The sequence below is a fragment of the Castor canadensis genome, chromosome 6, assembly GCF_047511655.1.
Source record: "Castor canadensis chromosome 6, mCasCan1.hap1v2, whole genome shotgun sequence".
Taxonomy (NCBI): domain Eukaryota; kingdom Metazoa; phylum Chordata; class Mammalia; order Rodentia; family Castoridae; genus Castor; species Castor canadensis.
This window is the reverse complement of record NC_133391.1, coordinates 638,802-659,031: the sequence shown is the minus strand read 5'-3', so window position 1 is coordinate 659,031 and position 20,230 is coordinate 638,802. Positions and strand designations below refer to the sequence as shown.

The 20,230-nt window shown below is 59.3% G+C and overlaps 2 protein-coding genes across 10 annotated transcripts in view; one reads left to right on the top strand and one right to left on the bottom strand.

Annotated features, from left to right (window-relative positions):
* Positions 1 to 20,230, top strand: part of Chlsn (cholesin) — a 90,852-nt gene that overhangs the window by 46,091 nt on the left and 24,531 nt on the right. The window lies entirely within an intron of this gene.
* Gpr146 (G protein-coupled receptor 146) lies at positions 5,671 to 19,777 on the bottom strand. Of its 8 annotated transcripts, none has more exons than XM_074075432.1 (3): positions 19,673 to 19,755; positions 10,020 to 12,011; positions 5,671 to 9,415 (listed from the first exon to the last, which is right to left on the bottom strand). In XM_074075432.1, the coding sequence occupies exons 2-3, from the start codon at positions 10,484 to 10,486 to the stop codon at positions 8,425 to 8,427; spliced, it is 1,458 nt and encodes a 485-aa protein (XP_073931533.1). In that variant the 5' UTR covers positions 10,487 to 12,011; positions 19,673 to 19,755; the 3' UTR covers positions 5,671 to 8,424. The 8 variants fall into 8 exon arrangements, with proteins under 8 accessions (XP_073931533.1, XP_073931532.1, XP_073931534.1 ...); XM_074075431.1 differs by having other exon boundaries at positions 10,020 to 12,859; positions 19,673 to 19,737; XM_074075433.1 differs by lacking the exon at positions 19,673 to 19,755 and having other exon boundaries at positions 10,020 to 10,355; positions 11,589 to 19,651.

Genomic DNA, 20,230 nt, shown 5'->3' with positions numbered 1-20,230 from the left:
AGACCTGGGCGCCAGTGGAGTGCTCACTCCCACCCTTGCCCACAGCCCTTGCTCACTGCAGGGCCAGATCGGGATGGAGGCTGCCTGCCATCCTGTACGCTGCACGGAGTTGGGTGCCAGGCAGAGCCCCCAGGAGCATGGTTCCCTGTGAGTCCCCAGCACCCTCGTCAGCTCACCTAGCTCAAGTCCTGGGTGGACACCCCAGCTTCTGAAGGCTGAGCAAGGCCGGGCAGAGGTAACATCTTGGAGGGGCTCCCTGTCCCCTGGACACACAGTGTCTGCGCACCCCTCTCCCTTGGTGCCTGGGCCCCTTTGATTCCTGCTCCGTGCTGGGTGGCTGCCTATCTGCCATACTGACAGCACGCAGGGAGCTTGCAGAGCTGCAGGAGGACACAGGTGCTAGCCCCAGACCCCCTGGGTCCCCGTTCACACTGTGGTGCTGTGGCGGGTGCTTGCCTCAGCCTCCTGAGTCTGGCAGGAGGGCCATTGGACACTCTGCCCAGACCCCTGGTGTCCCCGAATGGTCCGTTGCTGTGCATCCTGAGGGTGGGAAGCTGGAAAACCATAGTGGCAACTGCCCAGGGACCAAAGGGAGCCCAGACACTATGTGGCAGGGGGCCTCTTGCTGTGGCTGGTGGCTGCTTCCTTCCCTGGGACAGTCATCAGCCCCAGGATCTCACTGCTCGACCTGACACAGAGTAGCTTCTGCCATGGAGGCAGAGATGGCTCTTGTCAGCGTCAGCCTGCCACAGTTGACCTCTGTGGGTCTCTCCCAGCCACAAGTGTGGGCCCTGAGGCTGGTGGAGCTGTGCCTGGCATTCCTCACACTTGGCCCTAAATAGCCTGGTGTGGCCACTGCTCATGGCTTTCCTGGTGGCCTTCCATCGTTCCATAAACCCATATTGTGCCCCACCCTGCAGGGCAGTCTCCAACCCTCAGCCCCATGTGCCTGGCCCCTTAGTGAGCGAACCCCAGCGTCCAGGCCTCCTCCCTCCTGCCGAGGAGCACCAGGGCTGTGGCGGCTGGTGAGGACCCTGACATGACAGGATGGGGAGCTTCCACAAACAAGAGGCTCTGGGGGTTCCAGGCCCTGTCGTGCCTGCAGTTCTGCCTCGTGAGGATCTCGTCCTACCTCATATGTGCCCAGGCCTTCCCCACGGTGTACAGCAGGGCTGGAGGTTGGGTGGGGAACCCTAGAACTAGTCTGGCCACCCACTTGCCTATAGACCAGCCCCTGACTGGTTCCCTGACCCAGTTTCTCCAACTGTGAGGGGAGGGGCAGGCTTCTGTTCTGAAGCCCACTGCTGTGTTCTCCAGGTGTGCAGGGATGGGTCTTATGCCGTCCATCATCTCCCTACCCTGACCTGTCTTCTGGCCCATTGGGCCAGGTGCTTGGTTCCACAGCTGCTGTGGGATCTGTGAGCTGGCCCAGGGGAGGAGCCCCTGTGGGGGGCAGAGGGTGGCGAGGGCCCCACAGCTTTGCCCAAGGTATCACTCTACAAACTTCAGTGAGGTCCTGGGCTCTCCTACAGAGCGGGGGGACTGGCAGCAGAGCCGCTGTCCCTGTGGGAGCCACAGGCCTAGCCAGCCCAGCCCACTGTCCCCATCTTACTGTGGTCATCCACGGTAAGACGAGCAGATCAAGTGGGACAGGGTGACAGAGTGACAGCTCCTTCTGGGGTGGGCAAGGGCTGCTGGAGCAATTGGACGTGAGCATGTGGGCAGCCTCCCTGCAAGGCCTGAGCACAGCCTGGGCTCCTTGTTCCTCAGCGTAGCCCTCGTGGACAAAGACGGGCCCTCCTCCCCTCGCCCCAAATCTGCTAAAGGGGGGAGGGGTGAGTGTCGTGGACCCACAGGTTGGCAGAGCCGAGCAGGCCTCCTGCCCACCCAGCTGCCACACCAGGGACCACCAAGGTCACCAGGGCTGAGGCCCAAGGGCTACTTTCTCAGGGTCCCGGTGGTGTGTTGGCCAGCTGTTGGGAGGGAGCCGTACTTAGCACTCAGCTCCTCACTGCTGGTGCCAGTTCTGTGACAATTACTGACAAGTGAGAGGTGGTTTTCATGGAAATCCTGGGGGAGAGCGTTCTGGTGGAGCCTGTGGGTTTGGGGGTGTGGGCACCTGACCCGCCACCTGGCTGGATTGCTCAGGGTCATGTAAGCTGGCTTTGTTCTTGGGCAGCTGGCTTGAGGCGAAGCCTGTGGGAAATCCCAGGACTGTCACCAAGTTCATCCCCTGGGACTGTGTCACTGGCTGTGTCTTTGGTGGGACCCTGTTAGAGAAGCATCCGGCTGATGGAGCTGGAGCCGCCTCTGGCTGGGCGCGCGCCAGGTGTGACCAGCCTCCTGCCCTCTAGCCTTGGGCTTGGCCAGAAAAAGCAATGTCCACAGATGGCCACTGGGTGGAGCTCCAAAACCAGGCTGCCCAACCTGGGAGGCTTGAATGCAGGGAATTAGAGAGTGGTTCTGATGACGCACATCACTGCTCGGACGGCACTGTTCCCTGGCACACGTGGCACCCATGGCGGGTGGGGTGAGGGTATTCCTGCCGTCATGACATGGGTGGCCAGGGTCAGCAGGCCAATGGGCTCCGATAGTGCATACACCGTGGAACAGCACTCTGTCTGGGACAATACCCATCGTTCTAGAAAGTTCCTCGCAGCCCTGCAAGCAGTGTGCCTGGGTTGGGAGGTTCGTGGTGCTGTCGCGAGGTCAGTGGCCGTCCTCTGTGCGGCCGAGAGCCTTGTTGCTGGAGAGCCACATCTACCATCTTGTCCTGTTGGTGGATGTGGCCAGCCGTGGCCAGCTGTGTGCAGGCTGGGCTCTGGTGAACTGCGTGAAAGGGCTTTTTGGGTTAGACCTTGTGGTAGGACAGCTGGGACAGATGGTGACTGAGTCACTGCCAGCAGCTGTGCCACTTACAGCCCCCCTTTTCCACGAGAGCCTGGAGGTGTGGGGGACGGGCTAAGCTGAGGCTATACCCTTTCTCAGACCGAGGTGGGTGGGAACCCTGGGGCCCAAGTTCTCAGAGAGGCCCGGTGACTGAGTTTGGGAGGCACCATGCGTGCCACCCTCCTTCCACAAGTTAGAAGTGCACTAGATGAGGGCGAGCATCAGAGAAAAGACAGTGTGGCCTCTCGCGTGTCCGGCACCTACCTCCCTGGACACTTCGTCTCGTCGACCCCATCCTCCAGACGTCAGCGCGTACTGGGCAGGGTGTAGCTCTGCTCCCTGAGCACATGGTGACAGGGACTCTGGTGCTCTGGGGTGTCTCGTGGGTCCCTGCAGGCACCGCAGCTCGCAGCCCTGGGCTCCAGGACTTTCCATTACTCATCAGACAGGAGAACTCAGGGGTGGACGGGGTCCCGGGCTGCCCTGGGGTGGACAGGGAGCTGGTGCGGTTCATCCTGTACCTGCAGGTCCTTCCGGAAGTTACCTCCGTCCCAGATGTGAGGCGCCTCACTCAGCCACCTAGAGGGGTTCAGCATGGGGCCAGGCCTGGCTGGCGCGCGCCTTCCTTCTGTTCTGTTCTGTTCTGTTCCTCCCCGTGTCTTGGTACTGCTGGGCAGTTCACACCTCGCCAGGCATGGCCCCAAGCCATCTGGTGACTCTACCAACACCACTGATTGGTGTCTTGTGCCTTAGCAGGGGTTCACAGCAGGTAAGCTTGGTGTTCAGAGGGCTCTTCCAGTGCTGGCTTGGAGCCCAGGGCCATGTGCACACTGAACACAGCTGTACCTCTGAGTCGTACCCACCCCACACGCACGCCTGTTCCCACCGTGCAAAACCCCGCTCTGCCATATGCCATGCCTTCAGGGCCTCTGCTGCCTCCAGCCCTTGCCACGTCAGTCCTCATGTTGTTAACTGTTTGAACATACCACTGAGAGGTGGCCCGCTGCACAGCCATGCCCAGCCCATGCTTGCCATCCTAGGGCCCAGCCTCCGCGAGGCGCTGTGACACTGCCGCGTGTCTTCACTGACAGACACCTTGCAGAGCAAGCAGAAGCCTGGGCGTGAGCTTGTCTCAGGCAGCTGGCGCTCATGCCAGGCTCTGAGCTGGGCCGGCCCCTCGACTACTTCACCCTCTGCTGGAGAAGTGGTGTTCACCACAGGACAGCAGCTACTTGTCTGTCTTCGCATCTCGTGAAGTCACTCAAGGAACTCAGCCAGACCTTACCGCTCTGTGTAATGAGTGTCACCCAGCCTGATCTGTCTCTGGGCCTCAGCTCCTGCCCTTCCCTGCCCTCCAGAGACCCCAAGCCACATCACACCTTTGGGGACTTGGGTAATCCCAGTGCTTTCTGGGTGGCCCACCTTGCATCCACACTTGTGGAATCTCATCAGTGGCCTCATCCAGGTGAGGCGATGAGCATGTGTGTAAAGGCCATGTTGCTGCAGTGACTCTGTCCCCTCACATGGAGGTGGTGGTTGGTGCTGCCCACCCCAGTCTAAAACGAGGGAAGAATGGGTGGCTTTCTGTGGCGTTGGTCTTCATAGAACTCTGCAGAGTCTTCCTGTCATACCCTGGGACTTGCCCTGGAGTCCAGAACAAATCAGGTAAGAAAAATGGACACAGCCTCCGGAAGAGGGCTGGACCTCTGCAGTAGGAAAACCTCAGCTGCCCCGGGCTGGCAGCAACATCAAGGGGAAGAGTGCCAGCCGGCAGGACGCGGCAGCTGGACAGTGGCTACGAGCCAGCCGCCCCATCAGGGAGACGTGGCTGGACAGCTCATCACAGCTCCGCTCCCTGTGCCGCGATGCTGGACACAGTGCAGCAGACAAATGAGAGCTGCACGCAGTGGTCGGGGTGTGAAGGCCCAGATGGCAGAAGTGAGGCCTGTTTTGTACAGATGTGCGCAGTAGCCACAGAAAGGCAGTGGTGGACTTCAACATCGGGACTGGGCCCCTGGCCCAGTGGGCATCCAGCCCCACCCTTCTGTCCCAGCCCCTGGCTGGTTCTTAGCTGCTCTGGGGGGGGGGGCGTCATGTGGAGGCCCAGGCCCCCGCAGTGTCACTGCACTCGCCAGCACCCTCAGGACTCCTTCTTTTCTTGACCAAGCCGAGTCCCAGCAGGTAAACCAGTGCCAGGCACGGGGTCAGGAGTGAGGGGGGACGGAGCTGGGCAGAGGAGGGACTTGCTATGGACTCAGCCTCACCTGTGAGCACCACAGGTCTTGGGTAGACTGGGCCCCAAGAAGGCTTCATGTAGCACTCAGTCAGCAACATGTGCTCAGTGGACATGGCTGCTTCTTGGAGGGTCTTGTGACCCCCTCTTTGGGCTAAAGGGCTGCTGTGTGGAAGATGGGCCCTTGCCCCTGCCCCTTCAGAAGGCACAGCAGCACCAGCAGTGGGGGTGACACTGGGCACAGGGGTGTTCTGTGTTTTCTGGCTTCTGTGGGGAGGGGAAGCTTCCCAGCAGGTTCTGGGAGGGGTCTCTTGGCTTGGTGAGGAGTTCGGTAACACAGCACCTGTCCAGTGGGATGAGGGAAGGACAGGCAAGGCTGCAGTGCATGCTGATAGACAGGAGCTGGCATTACTGAGCTCCATCTAACGGACCCTGTAGATCCTGAGTTGCAGTGGCCTTGTTGTGAGCTGAGGCGGGTCAGGAGTGAGATCCTGAGAGAGCCACGCACCCAGCACCACGTCCATTCACAGAAGCAGGCCGCACACGGGTTCTCCAAGCTGCAGGCTCTTTATTAACATCAGCTGGGTCTCCAAGTTACATGCCCCTCCCATACAGTCGCATTTCCTTCATTTCTCAGATTTGCCCAGCACTTCCTGTGTGCAGAGGATGGGGGCCAGATGAGTCCTCCTGCATTTGCCAGGAGCCTGTGGGGAAGCCTGTCCCCAGGCCCCGGAAGCCCTGGGCACAGGCGGGAATTTTATTCCCCACCAGGGAAGAGTGGGGACTGGGCAGTGATGCCTTCGCCCTCTCCACATTCAAGGCTGCTAACCGGAGTCCCCTCAGGGGCACGTGCAAAGACAGACTGCAACAGAAACTAAAAACTAGAAGCTTAAATTGCCAGGGAAGCACCAATTTTATGGCACTGTGTGGTCTGTCACACATCCCTAGAAATACATGTTTTAAAAATTCAGAAATCAGAAGCCAGATGTGGTGGCACACACCCGTACTCCCAGCGCTCAGGAGGTTGAGGCAGGAGGATTGCAGCTTCCAGGGCAGCTATAGATTTGGTATTGGGTGAAAGGCGTGAGGTAAGTTAGGCCTCGGTCAAGCTGCTCCCCGCAGTTTTGTTTTCACATTCACAGAACTTCAAGCAAAAGGTCCAGCCCCGGGGGATCCATGGTTACGTGACAAGACCCACACTTTCAACTGGGTTTAAATGCAGACTGTGACGTGCAATGTAACTCCTTCACTTATTCCCCGCCTCGCCCTTTGCCAAGTGCTTTTTGTAACAGCAGTGTTTGTGGCTCTTGGTACATTGGCCACAGCCAGCACAGGCCTGGTTTCCTGCAGTGGACTGCACAGTCTGCAAATCCAAGGTTAAACTCACCTTGTGGAGTCCCGAGTAAGGAAGCAGGGCAAGCTTTCTCATGGATTAATAAAGCAGGATCGTGTGTTTTAAATTGCAGTCGTCAGGCAGTGTTGCTAGCACAGCTGAAGACCCTGAGACACGTGGCTTTGAAAGCCCTGTGTCCAGCCTGGGAAGAAGTGGGGCGCTGAGCACCCTGGCTTCCCCACAGCCGTGTTTTCCGTGAGTAGCTGGGTTCCCGTCTGCACGCGCACATGCTCCCCACATGGCAGAATCGGGTCAGACCACGCGGTAAGACCAGGACGAATGGAGCAGGCAATGTGGTAAGGGGTGCTGTGGACATGTTGCAGCAGCCACCAGCTCCACGCAGGCTGTTGGGGCTGGAGTCTGGGGGTCCAGGTTGTTGGTTAAGTTGGGCTGTCCGGATGGGAAGCCGACTGGCGTGTGACCGACTGACCCTCCACCAGCCCTGTGCGTGAGAAGGGAGGGAAGCCAGGCATGCGGCTTTAACAGTGGTGTGCCTTAGTTCACAGTCAGAGCCGCGCAGAAAACTGGTGTGCGGTTCACCCTGTGGGTCACAGGCAAGGCCCTGGGCTGGCCCAGGCTGTCACGGCTCGAGGGGCAAGGAGCATCAGCGCATTTTATAGTTAATTCCTCACGGGCAGATGCACTCGGGAGGGACATGATTGAAGATGCAGTCTGCATTCAATAAATAAAGCTACAGAACTTGCCGGCACCAAGGCCAGAACTTGAGGTCCCTGTGCAGCAAGGCCAAAGCGTGCAGAGCCCCAGCTGGTGGCCCTGGGGCAGGCGTGTTCACAAGGAAATGTGTCACAGGCATTGTGAGTGACATCCCCAGCGTCTGCTGGGACGGGAGGGGGTGACAAGGAACGGCTCAGGGGTCACACAGGGAGGTCTTCAGAGCCAGGTCCGGGGACTGTGGTTGTGACCCAGCCCCGGAGAACTGGGTGGAGGAATAGGGCCTTGCCACACCCACGCTTTAAAGTAGATGTTTACCAGTGTGGGGCCCTCGAAGGTCAGAGTGAGGTGGATGAGGCATGATTGGCCTGGACTGCGGTCACCTCCAGGCTGGGCCTCACCTGCACTGCCCCCCACTCTCACCGCCACCCCCAACATGCAGGTGCAGCCCCACGTGAAATGGACCGGTCAGAGCCCCTCAGGATGGGTGCTGGTCCTCGGTTACCTGGGGAGGCCTTCGCCTTGGTGGTGTCTGACTCTGGTTTATTTATGCTCTTTAGCTGTGTGCACACTCTGGGAGTTGACTGGCAAGGTCAGGTCTGTGCTGCCGCTCTCCATGGGGAGCAGGGACAGTGCTCCTTAGTTGTCTCTGTCTCTCTGAGTGGCGCCAGGTGGCAGTGACACCCACATTCCCCGCACTGTTTCCTTCATCTTAATACTCGTCATTTTTTGTCAAACATCTCAATAGAAAAGAGGGAGTCAAGTCCTGTGACAGTGTCAAGTATAAATATGGCTTTGGGTTTTCATCACTTCATTTAGAAAGCCTGCTGCTGAGGGGGCTTGAGAACCCTCTCCAGGGAGGGAGAGATGCACGTGTCCCGGGGACAAGCAGGGAGGGTAGCGAGAGGTGCCCGCTCTGTACTGAGGCACCGGCTGCTTTCCACAATGTGGCCTGGCCCAAGATCAGCATTTTGGGAAAAACACAGGAAACAGAAAAAACAACCCTGTGCTGTTCTTGCACCACTGCATGTCCTGGGGAGAAGGCATCCCAGTGTCAGATGACAAAGTGCTGTGCGTCTAGGTGAACCTCAGTTCTGCTCATGGGTGTCCATCTCCCAGGCCATGAGACCAAGGCAGGGAGTGAGGGCCTGCAGCGTGTCACCGAGAGTGCTGTGCTATGTGTCCAGGGACTGGGCCCCTGGCTGCCCCTGTGCCTGCACCATGGCCGGCTGGGTCCCTATGCCTGCTCCATGGCCCCTGAGGAGCAGCGCTGGCACCCACAGTGCACTTTCTTTGTCAGGCGCTGGAGTTTGGCAGGGAAGGTCTTGTCCATGTAGCGGTATAGCAGGGGTGTCACCGAGCTGCTTGAGAAGGCCAGGAACTTGGACAGGTCCCTGGCGACATGCAGGACCCCCAGGTAGTGCCCGTCCGTGGGCCTCCCTCGCGAGACCAGCACCGTGTGCCCCAGGAGGCTCAGGTAGTAAGGTGTCCAGAGCCCAAATTGCGTGCACACGGTGGCCACCAGGAGCCTGTGCACTGCGGGGTCCAGGCGGCCCACGTCCTGGTCCAGGGGCGTGTCCTCCTTTCGGACATGGGAGATGAGGGCCAGCGCGTACAGCATGGCCAGGCTGGGCACCACATAGCCGATGAGCACCAGGATGGCGTCAGCGGCCTCCGTGCTCTGCATCTCGGCGCACTCAACGGCATGGGAGGATGCGTAGCTGCAGACGTAGAAGAGCAGGGAGGAGAAGCTGGTGAGCAGCGCCCCACCCCACACGAAGCCGCACACGTGCCGTGTGTTGTACACGCTGGCCACCGAGCTGTGCGGCACGGCCCGCTCGATGTAGTAGTCCAGGCTGAGCAGGGCCGTGGAGTACATGGTCACTAGGGCAGCCACGTGGAACAGGATCAGCAGCGTCACCTGGGCCTCACTGCTGAGGCTCCATGGCGCCCACCCGGAGTGGGAGGGCCCCAGGAGGTGTGCGGGGGCTAGCATGGCCAGAACCAGGCCAGCCGTGGCCATGTTCACAAAGTACACATCCAGCATGGTCATGCTGCGTGTGCTGCTCAGGTTGGCCAGCACGAGCAGTGCGTTGTAGCCGAGGCCCACGGGGACGCCCACCACCACGGAGAGCAGTGAGAGAACCCACAGCCCGCGGTGCAGGTCCTGGCACAGCGGCTCCTCGGCCCCTGTGCTGTTGAGTGGGCCACAGCTCCACATGGCAGCTCTGTAGAGAGAAAGAACAAGGTCAGTGTTGCCGTCCCCGGCACGGCACCACCCTGGGCTCCAGGGAGAGCTGCCCTGTGTGCTCTGAGATCATGGGGACGCCAGTGGCCTGGTGACTCTGCAGGACCCTGCTGTGGAGGCTGCGTGTCCAGAGCCCTGCTGGCCATGTCCCGGGCCCCTCTCCACCTGGACGCTTTAGGAACAGAGCCCACCCAAACACTGGGCACATCAGCCACCAGTCCCGCGTGATGGCCGAACCTCCCTCCCCTGACATGCTGAGCACCTGAACACACATGCCTGTCACCTGGTAGGTGCAGGCGTGAACACCTGTGGGGTGTGCCTGCCCAGCGGGAGTGGGAGGGCACGCGTGTGTGGAGACACGTGGATGGTGCTCTCAGGACCCATGAGCAGATCCTGCAAGAGCAGCTGACGCGGGCCAGGCTGGGGACCTACCCCCACCCCCATCCCCCTCCCCCAAGAAGAGCTAGCACTCTGGAGAGTACGTGTGCACACGGGAATCCCAGGTCTGCTTCTGAGGCCAGCATGTCTGGGAGCAGGGGGGGCTCAGCTCACTCTCCAGGGTGCCAGCCTGAGGCCCACGTCACCTGCTCTCCTGAGGTTTGTGTAGCATCTGTGGGCGCTCGCATCTGACAGTGCTGGGGGAGACAGCAGTGTAAATGTCTGCCCCAGGGCACACCCCCACACACCCCGTCCTGCAGAGTGGCCCCAGCCCATGGCCTGACTCCCAGGGGCAGCACAGAGCCTGGGTTGCAGGCTGTGTCATCCAGCCAGTCTTGCTGTCACAGGGAGGTATCATGAGGTGGGGCGTGCTGTAGGAAGAGTCCCGTCCTGACCTGTTCTTTGGAATGCCCAGTTCTCCAGGGGATACCGCATGCAGAATGTGGTTTGGTGCAGCCAGACCTCCTGCTCTCAGAATCAAACTGTTGTAGACAGACACACAGGAAGCAAGCACTGCTGTTTCCCAGAGCTCCAGACAAAGCCAGGGAGCCAGGCTGCTGGGTGTTGGCACCTGTCCTTCCACCACAGCAGCTGGAGGAAGCTCTGGCCTCATGAGGGCTGTCCCCACTGGCTTGCTCTGTGCATCCTGCAGGTGTGCACTGACAGGGTGGGGAGCCACTTGTGCTCTGGGTGACAGCAGTGAGTAGGGAGTGACCTCCTGTCACCACTGACTCTGACCAGGGCAGGGGGACAGCAGCGGGACAGGGGAGGCTCGTGATGAACATGAAGAGTCAGTGCCAATGGCCTCATGAGGTCCCACAGCATGGGGTGGCCTGGAGAGCCAGAATCTATCCCTGACATCAGCCTGGGTTGTCAGGCATATGGGTTGGGCTGGGCGGGGACACAGGCAACAAGCGGGGGCTGCTGTGCGGTCCTAGTGAACGCCCTGGCAGCCCAGACCACGGCGGGCATCATTGGGAGCAAGGTGCTTGGTGCTGCCTGTCTGGGCATAGGGACGCCCTCTTTCCTGGGACAGGTGTCCTCAAATGCAGACATCTGCTCTCCCTTGTACCCCACTGCCCTTCTTTCCCATCTCGGCCAGTGGGTCCCATGGAGTGCCAGAAGCACATAGCCTGACTGGCTCCTGGAAGGTGCTGTTTCTGAGGGGACTTCTGTCCTCTGGGCTGCCTGGTGGCTGGTCCTTTTCTGTTTCTCCTTCAGTTCCAAAGTGCTTCCGCCAAATCCTAGCCACTGGGGCTGAACAGGAGCCCCACTGTATGGATCTTGTCCACCCACCCCAGTACCCTCAATCCCCGAGACCCACTATGCGTTCTGGGACCCTGAGAGTCCACATCAGCACCTGTCCTCTCCTGGCCACTATCCCATATCACATCCCCACCGGCGTGGCCTGGCATGGCCTGGCTGACATGTTTCAGTTTCAAACCTCCCTCCATCTCGGGGCAGAAGTTGGGAGAGCCAAGTGTCCCTCTGCTGAAGACATGGTCTGCTGTTCTTCATTCACCAGATCTGGTCAAGGGCCAGATCCCACTCTGTCCCTCTTGCTCAATGTTGCTGTCACTTGACTGAGAGACACTCCTAGGTCACAGGTCACACATGCACGCACGCACAGACACACAGACACACACACCCTGCATCTGCCTCCCTCAGTCCCAGTCCAGCTCGGCTTCCAGCAGCTCTGGCCGCTGGGCTCTTACCTTTATCTTGTGCCCTGAGTTCCTTTGTGCTGGGAGCTCCAGATGCCATCAGTGGGCAGCATGGCAGGGCAACCTGTCGTGTGTCTCGTGGGCTGGCAGGTATGGTTAGCGGCACGCTCCTGCCGTGGAGGCGCGGCACTTGTTTTCCCAAGAGAATTACTCACGGAGTCTCTGCGTCCTTGGCAGGCGCAGTGGCTCCTCCCTAAAACTCTGTTTACAGTGGGTTTTGTGCTTGGAGGGGCCGGCAGGCGGATCGCAGATCGAGCCACTCATGGCCTCTCGCTCTAGCCGGGTGAACACCCAGGCTCCTGGGGCTGGCCTGGCTCACAGTCAGCTGTAACGAATTTCCCCCCAGCCCCACAGCATCCTGCACAGAGGTGCCAGGTTCAGCGTGGCTGAGTTCTCTTGCAAGTTCCCTTGTCCCTGAAGGAAATAAACGAGCAGGCATTTGTCTGTAGCAGCTAAGGACAGAATAGCTGGACCTCCCCGGGACTCTGCCATGGAGATGCTGGCCACTCTTGCTGCAGACCAGCGACACAGAGCTCTCTGCAGGCTCAGCATGGGGCAGGGCAGGCATAGGATGGAGATCACGATGGGGGCAGGGAGGCTCCCACACACTTCCCCATGCCCGCGCTGTGCCCCATCGGGGATTTAAGAGGACCATCCTGGGAGCGCAGGCGTGAGCCTAAGACCCCATGCAGACCCCGTGCGTGGCGGGGCTGCTCTGCCCTGGCCGGTGCCTCGGCCAGGCGATTCAGTGCTGGGGAGCTGCCTCTGTTTAGAATTCCCTTGGTGTTTGGTGTGCTGGTGCAGCCACAGCCCCAGGTTCGAGAGCAGTGCAGGGTGTCTTTACACTGGCCCCGACAGATGCAGAGTGGGAAGGGCTGTGGAGTTTATCGGCAGCTTACACTCGCTGAAGGACTGATAAGCTTCAGAAGCTAGGAAGCTTCTCTGTGTACTTTTTTTATATGTCAGTTTTGAGACCTTGCATTTGTTTTCATTCACCGTCAATCCTTCTGAAATCGCTGCTCTTGGCTTATTGTTCTGACACTGTCGCCGGGAGGCCCTCCTTCTACAAGGTCCTGATAGCAAAGTGGCCATTGTGGATGAACTGTCCTCTGTCACCACAGCCGTCTCCTCTCCTCTGCAGTGTGTGTGGGAGTGCAGTGGCCACAGGACTCAGTGAGTCCAGTCAGGAAATGTCCGTGCCTTTCCCTATCACAGTAATGAGTGACATACTTCCTCCTTTGTCACATAGGGTCCCAGGGCACCTGCAGGAGAGGCCCTGTCCTGTTGAGGCTGTTGGCACTTTCTGCACCATCTCCATGGCCTTGGTGGCCCTGGCTCCCAGGACGAAGGCAGAGCTGCCATCAGTCCCCTGCATCCTCATGTGTTCCCTGACCCCTGACTATCTGGGGAAGAGGGACACCTGGTAGCCGTGACAATGACTTGCTTTCTACCCTTCAACCCGGGCCGGGCTGTCTTTCCAGTTAGCCAGGCCTTCTGGTAACTTCCTTCGTGAGAAATTGGAGCCTGGAAGGAGACTGTGGGAAATTGGTGGGGGCGGGGAGAGAAATCCCCTAAAGCATCCTCAGAAGTGAAAGGTTGAGGGACGTCCCCGGAAGCCAGGAGACACTGCCTCTCTGTGGGAGGCCTGAAGAGGGCAGAGCAGGTCCACCACTGACTCCTGAGCTGAGTCCAGGACGCACAGTCCCTGGTGCCCTCTCGTTCTGCCCTCCAGATGACAGCATGAATTATCCAACTCTGGGGCCTGCCTGCTGCCCAGTGGTTCAGGTGACTGGGAACCCAGAAGGCCTCTCATCATCAGACCAGGAGAGAATGACCTTGATCCTGCCACCTACAGTCACAAAGCTGCCCAGGCCCCAAACCCCCAGCTCCCGGCCTGTCTCCTCATGTGCCTGGAGCTCTTCTGGAAAGGCCTCCATGTCTGCCTGCACCTCCAGTGACCCTCCCAGGAACTCTCTTCCTCCTCCCCGTCCTCCTCCCACAAGGCCCTGCCCCCACCACACTGGCTGGTTTGGCCACCTTCCTTCCATTCTTGTCCCTGGCCACTCCCACCCCCGAAGCCCTCCCCCATGCTTCCTGCAGGACCTGCCACACTTGCAGGTCCTACCCAGGTCCTGTGTCCATGCCCACACCCCTCAGACCAGCACCAGGAGCTACTGACCTCATTTCACCCTGTCTCCCGTTCCCCGAGGCCCCTCCTGCTGGCCACTGCCACCATCCAGCCACTTCACCTCTGTGGGGCCCTAGTTCCTCCCCTGACCTCCCCCTCTGCTGGCCGAGGGCCCAGCCTGCCCAAGGCGGCTTTTCCACCTGCTTCAAGCTCCATGGCGACCAGGGAGCACAGTCTACTGCCAAGCTCTGACCCCAGATGCAGTTTCCCTAGAAGGCTGCTATGGGGGACACGGGGCAGGCTCAGCCCTCTCCTCCCTGCCCACAACCTCTGAGTCCTCGCCAATGAGGTGACCAGTGTGGTCACTCTCTCTGTGCAGTGAGTGGGATGTGGCAGGTCAGCCTTTCCTGAGACGGGAGCCCAGGGGCCACAGGCCATGTGTGGGATGCAGGACCATGGCCATCTGTAAAGATGGTCCTGTTACCATCTTTTCACTGTTTCCTTCCCATTAAAACAACTCAGATGCCCTCTCTTTTTCTTGCTTTTACATTTTTTTAAATTATGAAATGCGCACCCCATGGGGTCAGGGCCAGCCTTGCATCTGACCACCATGCTCCCCCAAGAGGCTGGCACCACCTCGTGTGTGTGCACAGGTGTAAGGTGTGTGGTTCCAGGCCCGAGGGCCAGCAGAGGACAGGCAGAGGCGTTGGCAGAAGTGTGCCTCACTCAGGCCATTCTGACACACCGCAGCCCCTGGGCTTTCAAGAACCTGTGCCCAGGTGCCCAAGAGCCTGGCCTGGCCTCCTGTTCGTCCCCAAGCAGCCGCTCCTATAGCACAGGGAAACTGGACACCTGTCCCAGAGAGCTGGGTTCAAGAGACGGGACCAGGGTCAGGCCCAGACTCTACCTTACGAACAGGCTGTTTCTTCCGTGTGAGTGACTAGTAGGTGAGCAATCCCTTGGCCACTGTGGGGGCCCCGGGTGGGAGCCCCATGCCAAGCTTCGTGTAGCATCCCAAGGAGTGCAGAGGAGGCCTCTCCCATGTTGACGGAACTCAGGGCAGAGTGCCGGCAGCCCTCTTGTGGCTCTGTGTTCCTGTCCAGGCCTCTCTGCTGACTTTGGGGTGACCTCAGGCTAACCTGTTCATCACCCTTTCCCAGCCAGGCGGGAGGGCACAATAATGAGGGGGTGGCTTCAGCAGGCTGGGGTAAGGCCACATTAGTGCTGTGGGCGGATCAGAGCCCGGTGAGCACCCAGGGCCTGTTTTGCTTCAGAGGAACACTGAGGGGCCCCAGGGAAGGTGCCCAACCTGTGAGGCTCTAAGCTCTTAGCTACTTCCACAACTCCTGTTCCTCTGCCAGGGTCTCTGTGTGTTCCCAACTGGAAAGTCACTCATGTCAAACGCCCTCCCGGGTGAGAAGCAGAACTCTGTTCCCCCAGGACCACACCAGAAGACGCACCCGCCCCAGAGAGGCCCTCACCAAGACCTCCCCACAGGCATCCCGTCTCCTCCCTCCCTCTAAGGAAAGCTAGATGAACCCCAGGTACTCAGGAGGAAGGGGAAGGAAGGTCTCGAGTTCAAGGCCAGCCTCAGCAAAGTCACCTCAAAAACAATGACAGAAAGGCTGGGGGTGTGGCTCACGTGGTACAGCACCTGCCTAGCAAGCCAAGCCCTGAGTTCAAACCCCAGACTGCAAAAAAAAAAAAAAAAAGAAAGGAAAGCAACAACAAAACCCAGGAGTGCCTGGCCCCCAGACCCACAGGGACTGGCAGGAGAGGGCCTTGTGAGGTTTAGGTGACTCCCACTGTGCTCGGGGCCCCAGGTACACTGAGCATGACAGGCTCGAGGCTCCTGGCTGCCATGCCCCACCAGGTCTGGGTGACACAGTGGGACACAAATAGGTACAGGTGCATGCAGCTGGCACGCACCCTGGTACACCGTAGTGCGTGTAGCGAGGTTACACCAGACCTGGAGCTTTCAGACATTGACTTAACGTCCAGCCTGACACACTAGGGAGCTTGACTGAACGTGGGGCCACCGTAATAAAGTTCCTGGCAGAAGCTCGTGCTCCTGGAGCCACAACAAGTGCTCCAAGGGACACTGAGTCCCTTGGCTCCCTGTGAAGAGCCTGGTTGGGAATTCATCTCGGGAGCCAAGGTACCTGGCTGCGTGTCATTCTCCCTGCTCACAAGTCGTGAGCCTCTGATTGGTACCCTGCTAGCTCGGTGCCTCAGTTTCTCCAAGTTTACAAAGAACCTCTTGAGACTGTAAGGACAGTTGAACAGACCAGTTCTTGTGAAGCTGAGGCCAGGCTGGGCCTCTGTGTGGCTGGTCATCCTCCCTGTTGTCACTAGAGGCAGGGGAAGCAGATCTGTGACCTTTCACTCAGAGTCGTGGTTAGCTGACACAAGTAAAGAGGAAACTACAGGAAGGGTGGGAATGGCCGTACATAAGCCCAGGTGACAAGCTCAGTAAGCTCTGCTGGGGGGAGGGGGTAAAGGCAAGGGTGAGAGCCATAGTGGCCCCCAGGGCTGAGTCTGGGGACCAGGCCCCGCAAACGCTGAGGCTCTGCGTGCTGGGCTGGGGCCTGTGTGACCACAAACAGTGAGCTTCCTGATGTCTCTGCGTTAAGCAACAGGATAAACATTTGCCTCTCCAGCTGTATTCGCTGCTTTCCAAGGAATGCAGAGTTGGGAAGGGGAACACTCCAAGGGTAGGGCTCCTTTCTGCTTGTAACTTTGGTTTAGGTTTTTGGCAGTACTGGGGATTGAACCCAGGGCCTCATGCATGGTAGGAAGCCGTCTCCCACCTGAACTTTCCTCCCCACCACAACCCTCTGCTCCTAACTGAAATGTCTTGAGCTCTGTGCCTCTAGGTGGACCCCATGTGGGCCGCCCTGGCTCCTGAGGTCACCCCAGCTCTGTGGAGGACCGCTGTTCAGGTTGGCTGCTAGCAGCATGAAGGTGAGAAGCTGGCATCTTTCTGGTAGGCCTTAGTCAAGAAGAGCCCTGGGGCACAGGCCAGTTTTTTACTAGTAATGGATGTGTGTAAGTGACAAAGACCAGGGCTGAATTAAACAGTGATTCCCCCCGTGGTAGTGGGCAGCCAGGAGTGCCCTGAGGGGACTGACTACAGGTGAGAGAGGTGCAAGGGAGCAAAACGCACTCAGCAGAGAAACCTCCTGGTCCTCAGCAGCTGGACTGGACTGTCCAGGCCTCCTTACTGTGTTTTCCTGCCACGGCGGGGGGAGGGGTATGAGGGGGATGGAGGAGTGTCCAACGGGAAATTGTGTCCTCTTGTTCCTAGCCTGCCATGCCCACCCTGGTGTGGCCCCTGCAGGCCTCAGGGAGGCCTTTGAGCAGTGCTATCTCTGTATGTGTGGTTCTGTGCCTGGGATGCTCTTCCTTGCATCCCATTCACACTCAGCCTCGCCTACTTCTGCCCACCCTTGGCACTGTCCCCATGCCCTAAGTCAGGATTCTAGGCTGTAGCTGTCTCTCTTTCTGCTGCTATGCAGAGCCTGTCTAGCTATGGGAAGCAGCCTGGACACAGTGGTCTTACCCTCGACACCTTGCAGATTGGGCTTTCCCTGGAGTAGATTGCCAGGCCCAGTTACTGCATCTTGAGAAGGATGGGGACTTACGGATAGGTGGCTCAGCTTCTGTTGGAAGAAGACCTGCTGTGCACCAGGGGACCCTACTTCGGGTGAATGTTCTAGAACAGTCAGAGTGCTTTGACAATGACTTCTGAGTGTTTATTTCCTTTTGTAGTCACGGGCAGAGGCCTTGGTGACAATTAACATCCAGCGCTAGGAGCCAGACCCTAAAGGGGGGGTGACATTGTGGGTTTTCATTGTGGAGAGCTTGAGCTCTCTGATTCCTGTCACCAGCTCCAGCCTTCGTGTGGTGTGAGGGCTGGTTTGCATTTGTAAGACCTTTTGCTCTTCACATTTCTCTCTGTCACCACAGAGCAGTGAGCACCAAACCAGGCAGCCTGGCATAGATGGGCACAAGAGTGCGCTTTCTTCATGGGGAAGAAAGCTGCTGGCTCTGGGGAGCTCGGGTGGCCGAGAACCCTGGGCTGGGTCCCTGGAGGAAGACGGGGCACACATTCTTTTGTTGATGAGGACTGGTTTGTCCCCTGATTCGCGTGGTTTCAGACTAATACCCTTTCCAGGTAATTCCAGACCAAGGGAAAACAGAAGCAAAAAAGTCTTCCTCAGAAATTTAAGGGCCAGGCTGAGAGCAAACAAAGTCTCCATTTCAGTCTCCTCCTGAGCAGATCTGGCAACCACCACAGTACTCCCTCCCCATCACCCCAGCTTTGAGTAGGCGCAGTCTTACCTGCCAGGAAGTACTCAGAAACCCTCCCTTATCTCAGCCTTGGTGGTTAGTTTTACTTCTTACTTAGACTTGGTTTACTCAGAAGAACCGCTTGCTGGTTTTTGCTCTGGGTCTAAGCAAAACAGGGAAACTCCTGGCCTGGTTCCCCTTGGCATGCGTGTGAGGGGCCCGGGGTGGGCTTCGGGGTGCACAGGACACCTGCCCTGCCTCCATCTTCCCTCTGCTTTCTGTCTCTGCCAGGGGACCCAATCCCACTCCTTGGCCACCCCTCATGTCCCATTTCACTGCCCTACTCTCCAGAGTCCCCTAAGCGCTGATAAGCTGGACGGTGCTCTGGGCCTTTGGGACCCGGTGCTGCCCGCCAGGCAAGTGGGTTACTGCAGCCCAGCTTTGCCTCCAGCAGGCAGGGGAGATGACGGAAAGAAGACAGTGGACCACCATGCACACGGCCACGTGGACATGAGGCTCTAGGCGATCACTCCCCTCCCCAAAGGCCTGGCCTAGATGTGTACAGTTCCACAGTGTGGCTGGGTCATTAAAGGACAGGTGACAGTTACTATTTCAGGATTCCAGTGACTTCCTAAAGGCAGGTTGTCAATTATACAAGCCAGCTTTGCGATGTGTCACTTAGCCACCGTAAAACAGATGCCGTTTGTCTTTACGTCCCAATCTAAAACCCTGCATGTGTGTTCTCAGGTTGCTGGGGGTTCATGAGTTTAGGAACACCAAGTCACCCTTGACCTTTACATTCTACCCCGAATCTGTGTCCAGCCCTCCTCAGGGTGTTTCCACACTCATGAGAGAGGCAGGACAACACGTGGACACGTGTGGCCCCAGGCCGTGCTTTCTGACCTGAGTGTGAAAGGGCACGGTAAGCACTCGCCACGTCCAAACTGCTTTTAAAAGCCACTGGTCTTTCAGGCCTTCGGCATGCAGGAGGGCAGCAGAGGGTCCGTCTGCAGAGCTGGACCCCAGTAGCTCTGAGTGGGTGAAATTATTAGTAATGCCTCTCTTCTCAAGGTGCCCACTGAGGACGATGGCGTCCACCCACCATTACACATGAGCAGCGGGGAAGTGGTCAGTACCATTTGCTTCACCAAGTTTTCAAAGGCCTTGCGAGCGAGCCCGGGCCACTCTAATTCAGTAGGGTGGGCGATCAGCTGTCACTGCCCAGCCAGGACAGGAGCTGCTGAGTGGCCGGGGTGTCGGGTCAGCGGCCACTGCTCTGCACAGCAAACAGAGCCTGTGACTTGGACTGGCGCAGGCAGCCGCTGACCCCCGGGTTTCCGGGTGAAGGACACTTTCCGTGTCCATCGGCTAGCCGGCCGGGGCATGGGCACCACACTGGCCAGCCCCAGACGTCCCAACCCGAGTCACTGAAGAGCTGGCGACAGCGGTGACCACGGTGCCCAGGAGCGCGGCCAGTCGGCGGGCATGTGAGGGGCTGGCCGCAGGGGAGCTGGTCGCTGTCACCGGGTCGGTGACCGCGCTGGGCCCCCGGGTGTCCGCCCCGAACTCAGCGGCCTCTCCCCTCCCGCGAGGACGGCTCGTCCCGGCTGTGCGCACCGACCCGACCCCGGCAGCCCCGGCCCCACTCACTCACCCGCTCGCTCGCTGGCCGGCGGTCCGGGCTCGGCGGAGGCGGCGGGGCCCACGGCGCGCGCCTCCCCGGCCCCTGTGTACACACGTGACCGCTCGCCCCGCCCCCGGCCGCAGAGTGACAGCTCCCGAGGCTCCGCCCCCGCCCTGCTTCCCGGCCGCAGAGTGACAGCTCCCGAGGCTCCGCCCCCGCACTACTTCCCGCGGCCCCGCCCACGGCTCTGGGCCAGTTGGGGGAGATCGGGGGAGGTCCGGGTGGGGGTCGGGGAGCGCCGCTGCCCCTTGGGAGGACCATGACCCAAGGCGTCCTTCGGCGGAGCTCTTGCGTCCGCTCGGTGCCCACGCCGGCTGCTATCTCGGCACGCAGACCCGCCGCCCCAGGAGGCCGCGTGCAATCTCCACGTCCCAGGCGCCGCCCTCGCCCCAACTCCTGGTTCCCGGGGTCTCAGTAAGCTCAGCTGGGGGTTGCAGAAAAGCATCGTAAGAATCCAGGCCTCGATGGAGGCCCAGGGTTCTGTCTGTAGCCCTTGTTATATGTGGCAAGGTGGACAAGGTCCACCCC